This window comes from Bos indicus, chromosome 15 (assembly GCF_029378745.1).
Source record: "Bos indicus isolate NIAB-ARS_2022 breed Sahiwal x Tharparkar chromosome 15, NIAB-ARS_B.indTharparkar_mat_pri_1.0, whole genome shotgun sequence".
Lineage (NCBI taxonomy): Eukaryota > Metazoa > Chordata > Mammalia > Artiodactyla > Bovidae > Bos > Bos indicus.
The window spans coordinates 49,964,764-49,970,919 of record NC_091774.1 but is presented as its reverse complement, the minus strand read 5'-3'; the positions used below and the strand labels follow the sequence as shown (position 1 = coordinate 49,970,919).

Genomic DNA, 6,156 nt, shown 5'->3' with positions numbered 1-6,156 from the left:
TGAGTGGATATTATTAAATATTATGAATAAATATAAAATGTGAAGTAATATTAACAACAAATAACAATTGTTGCTAACATTTATTGAAATGCTAAGTATTTCAATAATTTAATATTTGTGAATGTGAAGAAACACATTTTTAGTTCTAAAAGAAAGAAAGCATAAAAATTGAAAATAGAGAAAAAAATAAATGTACAGCATCAAATATCCCCGATTAAAACCATAGATGAATCAAAAAATATGTTGGGGACAAGGTTGTAACTGTTATTAATGTACTATGACTTCATGAAACAGATTCTACCACCATGGGTTTGTATTTAAATATCTTAGTTTTCAGAAATTTTTTTGTTTGGGAAAAAGAGACCAATCACTCGGTCACGAATCTGCTTGGTCTTGACACCATAGACAAGGGGATTGACTGTGGGCGGCACCAGAAGGTACAAACTTGCAAAAATGATATGGACGCTTGGAGGCACCTTCTTGCCAATGCGGTGAGTTAGAAAGCTAAAGAGTGCAGGTGTGTAGGAGACAAGGATAGTGCACACATGGGCAGCACAGGTGCCCAGTGCTTTTGAGCGGGCATGCTGAGAGGAGAGCCGGAAGACCGCCTGGAGGATTTTGAGATAGGATGTGGCTATGAGCCCAAGGTCCAATACCATCACTGAAAGGGCCACACAGATTCCATATGTTCTGTTAACATGGGTGTTTGCACTAGCCAATTTCACCACAGCCATGTGCTCACAATAGGCATGATTGATGACATATTTGGTATAATACGGTAGTCTTCTAATGAGAAAGGGACATGGCAAAACTAGGAAGATAGCTCGGACCACACTAGCTAGACCCATTTTCATGACCATTGTTGTTGTCAGGAGGGTTGTATATTGTAGTGGGATGCAAATAGCTACATAGCGATCAAAGGCCATGGCAACTAAGAGGGCTGACTCAATTATGCAAAATGTGTGGATGAAATACAACTGTGCTAGGCAGATATCAAAGTCAATCCAATGTGCATCCAGCCAAAAGATGCCAAGCATCTTGGGGGCTGTGGAAGACGCAAGGGCCATGTCATTCATTGCCAGCATGCCAAGGAAGAAATACATAGGCTGGTGGAGGCTTGGCTCTAGTTTGATAGTAATGATGATTATGCTGTTCCCCAGCAGGGTCAGGGAAAACAGGAGGCAGACAGGAATGCTGATCCAGCAGTGAAAATCTTGCAACCCAGGAATACCAACCAAGAAGAAAGATGAAATGTAGTGATGAGTAGCATTGTCTGCCATGTTAAAAGTCAATAGGTTGTGTGCTTAGACAGAAAGTAGCTGGTCAAATCCCTCTGTGCAGAAAGTAGGATGACAGACTGTTTTTCCGAAGGCCCTATATGTGTGGAATCCAGGCACACTGCAAATGACCTGCTTGAAGGGCTGACTCTTCTTCTAAACCTCTGTCAATCATCAGGTTAACAATGTCCCCATTCTTAGTCCTGGAATCTTCACCTGCAAATGAAAAGATTAAGTTTATTTATTTCAGATATTTTTTCCTGAGTTTTCAATTTTTTTTTTTCCAATTCTCCCTGTAGCATGTATTTCTTGTTAGAGGATCAGTTAGCAACATAATAACTTCATCACTGTGCAAAAGGCAATGTTGGATTCTGATATAAACAGTTTTAGAAAAGAAGTAAGTCAAGTCTTTTAAAGAAAATGGAGATCAAGTATGAATACACATACATAAACACACACAAAAATTAACAGGGATTTCAAAATGCAATCATTATTTTAATAATACTCTTATCCATAGAGCACATAGTAGAATAAGACCTAACTCTAAAGCATAAAAACAAAGCTTATGAAAATAAGGACAATAAGGGCTTAATCATCAACCAAAGACAAATTTTTCCTATTTTAGATTAACTCCTTAAGAAGATCTGAAGATGGACACCATATTACAACCATATAAAAAGGGGAAAAATGGACATTTTATTTCTTTATGCTATCAAATGATCTATACGTGCTGCAAATAAGCACACAAGTGTTGCTAAGCTCAGCCTTGTCTCTGGAATGCCAACAATCCCTGCTGAAGGCAGCCCTACCTCTGACTCCTCTGGCATCCATCCTTCCTGATGAGAGGGAAGAGCAAGGAAAATACAATTCAGCTTTTTTGGTCTTAGCAGCAAAAGTAGTTTCTGATGACTCCTGCTCTGACCACCTTCATTAGTTATGATAACTGGGCCCTATCCTTCCTAAGATCCAGTTTCTACCTAGTACTCTAATTCTGGAATATGCACCCCACTTTTCTTAATGTGCTTTTTAGTATATAATAGTTCCCAATATCTTGCTTTCTGATCCTGAATTCTATTTACATGAAAGTCAATATATATTGAGAAATATACCTAACGGAAATGATTCCTTGTATAGTTGTTTTCATAATATCTGTATGAAAAAAAAAAAAAAACTTGCCTGCTTCTGTGTCTTCCTCTATGAAACATATGATACACTCAACCTATGTGAGTAAGCATTTGAAGTGTATTATTGTAAGAAATTGAAAATGTAAAATCAGTCATAAATATTTCCAAAAAATTCAAAACTTTAGCTACAATTTAGAATCCTAGAATTTTGGAAATTACTACATAAGTTACCAAGTCTATAACCTAGACAGAGAAAAAAAAAATTAAGACAAAATCTACAATAGTGAACATTCAAGTATGAAAGGTTTTCAAGTATTATTAAACTTCTGCTCTTTGAAAATCCTTAAATGATTGTTTTTTTCTTGGAAATTTTGCCAGGTTCCATTCTTACACCTGCCTCTGGGAGAATCAAACATACAAGAGGCTAACCCACTTCGAAATAAACCCATACCTTTTAGCTAGAAAAAATTACATTACAAACAAGAATAATTTATCTTGATAAATATAAAATAATATTGGAAAAATAGTCTTTTAGTTTCCAATAAATTTACTTATAAGATGATAGCATGTCTAATCAATACCAAGAAAAAGTGACTTCCCCTTGCTTTAAACAACAGAGGCTTTCTGTCAGAGCCCTAGAACGTGGCACACAGATGAGGAAATTATGGAGAACTACCCCTAAATCATACTCTGTTTGTACAGTCACCCTTCCCACCTAGAAGTTCTTCTGTCTTCTCTCATGCTTATGTTGAAAGAAACTTTGGAGAAATTCACTGGTTTCAATAAAGTCATTCTTTATATTAGCCTCAGCAGACAATCTGCTTAGGTAGTCAGAATATCTGCTCAAGACCTCTCTAACATTCTGCTGTCACGTTCATTCCATCTGCTTCTAAACCACATAAGTATCTAATTCTTTCTGACACTCTGGGCTTTGATATTTTGCCTGTTTCTCAGTCAGTCAGTGTTGCCCTTGGCTGAAATCTGCCACTCCAGTAGAGCTGACTCTTTTGGAATGCCATTGTATTTTCTAAACAGTCTTTGTTGAATGCATTATAAACTTTATATTAAGGTATTTTAATAATTACACAAAAAGATACCCCAAAATTAATTCAATAAGTTTTCCCCTCCTCTTCTATGTTATGTATCTTGTTTTGCTGACAACAATAGCCACCCAGCCATTAAATTAGGAATTATCAGAATTATCCTTGCCTCCTCTGTTTATTTCTAGTACCTCAGTCACGCAGCTATTAAGTCCCTATTTCTGTTAGATCTCTTACCTTATGCATTGTGTGCATTTATTTTCAAGTGAATCTCCATCATCAGACTATGCATATCCAAGAAATGTACACAATCTCAGTAAGTGCTCAGTAGATTCTGAGGAATGGTTGATGTAATGTTTCTCTACATCCTTTACAGTCTCTTAAGAATTTCACAGACCATTATCTTGTTCTCAAGGCTTCTGACTCACCAGAGATGGTTTGTTTATTCATAGTCATTAACTACCCTTCATTTATTTCAACTGTCTTCTTAGAATATGTGCTTTCAAAATTGTTTCTGGTTATGAGTTATATAACCAGAAACTTCCCTGTAGCAGAAATTTCCAGACAGTTATGCTCTTCCATAAACAATAGTGATACAGTATGCATATATTTATATGTACAATTTTATTTGGTTCCTCTTTTCTACTACCAAATCACATTACTGACATCACTCAGTTGTTTCTTATAAATGTGTAACATCATTTACACATTTATAAATCCTCCTTTCCTGCTCTACTTTCACCTGCTTTATCTTGAATTCTATCTCACAGCCCATGATATAGCATAGATGATAACAAAAGATAACTGCTGTTCTCTGCAAATCTTCAAATGATAGTCTTGCATTGTAGCATGTAGGCCAATATGCGTATGTGGGAATGGTTTAAAAATATGACAGTGGTTACCATTGGAACAGTGAGGACTCTGTGGTTAAGTTGAGAGTTATGGCTACTTTTTAATGTGCTATTCCAATGCTCAGGAGGCCCCTCTGTTTGAAAGGCTGATGGATCCCTTAGGAGACATAAAGTTGAAAGAGGACTGGGCCAAGAATAAACACAGTGCAATAACAACGTACTTCTGGAATGCGTGTGTATTAAGTCACTTCGGTTGTGTCTGACTCTTTGCAACCCTATGCACTGTAGTCCACCAGGCTCCTCTGTCCAGGGGATTCTCCAGGCAAAAATACTAGAGTGAGTTTTCATGCCATCCCAACCCAGGGATGGAACCATGTCTCCTGCACTGGTGGGTGGGCTCTTTACCACTAGGGCCACCTGGGAAGCCCCATGCTTCTGAAATAGCTATGTTAATATTCTAAACTCCCCAGAGCTTGTATTGATAGCTCTTATGTGTTTCTCCATTGCAGAATGTAGTATTTAAAAAAAAATGAATTACGATTAACATACAATATTATATTAGTTTTGTTAATGAATTAGGTCATATGGACCCTTATTTGGGCCTTAGCCCAGCTGAGGCCCCCTGTTTAGGCAAGGAAGTTTCTTTTCCACTTCCAGGTTTGCATAGCCAAAATTAAACCTAAGCTGAGATTGAAGCAGCACAAGTTTTATTCAACTGCCAGAGAATGGAGAAGCAGGGAACTTAGTTCACAAATCAAATTGTCACCGAGGAGATGATTGAAAGTGAAGTGAAAGTGAAAGTTGCTCAGTCGTGTCCAACTCTTTGCAATCCCATAGACTATACAATCCATGGAATTCTCCAGGCCAGAATACTGGAGTGGGTAGCCTTTCGCTTTTCCAGGGATCTCCCCAACCCGGGAATTGATCCCAGGTCTCCCACATTGCAGGCAGATTTTTTACCAGCTGAGTCACAAAGGAGGTCCAAGAATACTGGAGTGGATAGCCTATCCCTTCTCCAGCATATCTTCCCAACCCAGGAATCGAACTGGGGTCTCCTGCAAGCCAGGCTGATTCTTTACCAACTGAGCTATCAGGGAAGCCCAGGGGATGATTAAGGCAAGACTTTAAGGTCAAGGTTAATGGAGGAGGGTGTTGGTATACATCTTAGTTTTCCAGGAACAAATGAGGTTCTTTCTAGAACTGTGGTGCCACTGTTCTTTTGCCCTTGTATGATCATTTTGCATCTGAGTTGTAAGAAGGTAGAACCAATGTGGTGTGGATAGGCAGAGATCTCATGTAATTGGTTGGTGGTGCGTTAATCCGGAGTCAACATCCTCAACCTGGTTTCAAAGAGTCTGGGATCTTTGTTCTTGTGATCAGCATATGGTTAACTTCTTCTTCCTAGTGGTGGTTTCACGATATTATTGATAGCCATTGAGGAGGAAGTGAAAGGTCCTTGACTTTGTTTAGTGGTTAAACTATTATTATCTTGTCTTGCTTCATAGTTTTCCTTTCTTTCTGCATTTTCTCTCATGAAATTTATTCTTTGTAACTAGACAAAGGCCTGTGAAGCTAACGTTTTTCTACAAACAAAAGATAGGTGGAGGACAGGATGGGCTCTGTCCTGGGAAGACCCTATAGGTTCCTACTTGGTTATGGTTTCAGGTATAAAACATAGTGATTTAATATTTTTATACTTTTGAAAAAGATAGGACACTGAAAGATGAACTCCCGTGGTTGGTAGTTGCCCAATATGCTACTGGAGATCAGTGGCTAAATAACTCCAGAAAGAATAGACAGAGCTGAAGCAAAAACAACACTCAGTTGTGGCTGTGACTGGTGAAAGAAGCAAAGTCCAATCTGT

General features: G+C 38.1%; 1 protein-coding gene across 1 annotated transcript; it reads right to left on the bottom strand.

Moving 5' to 3' along the window:
* Nucleotides 1-326: 326 nt before the first annotated feature.
* On the bottom strand, nucleotides 327-1,313 carry LOC109568954 (olfactory receptor 52P1-like). Its single transcript, XM_019974303.2, has one exon. The coding sequence runs from the start codon at nucleotides 1,278-1,280 to the stop codon at nucleotides 327-329; it is 954 nt and encodes a 317-aa protein (XP_019829862.2). The 5' UTR covers nucleotides 1,281-1,313.
* Nucleotides 1,314-6,156: the final 4,843 nt, after the last annotated feature.

Excerpts from the sequence above, each read along its gene's own strand:
- LOC109568954 (XM_019974303.2), bottom strand. The coding sequence starts at position 1,280 with ATGGCAGACAATGCTACTCATCACTACATTTCATCTTTCTTCTTGGTT.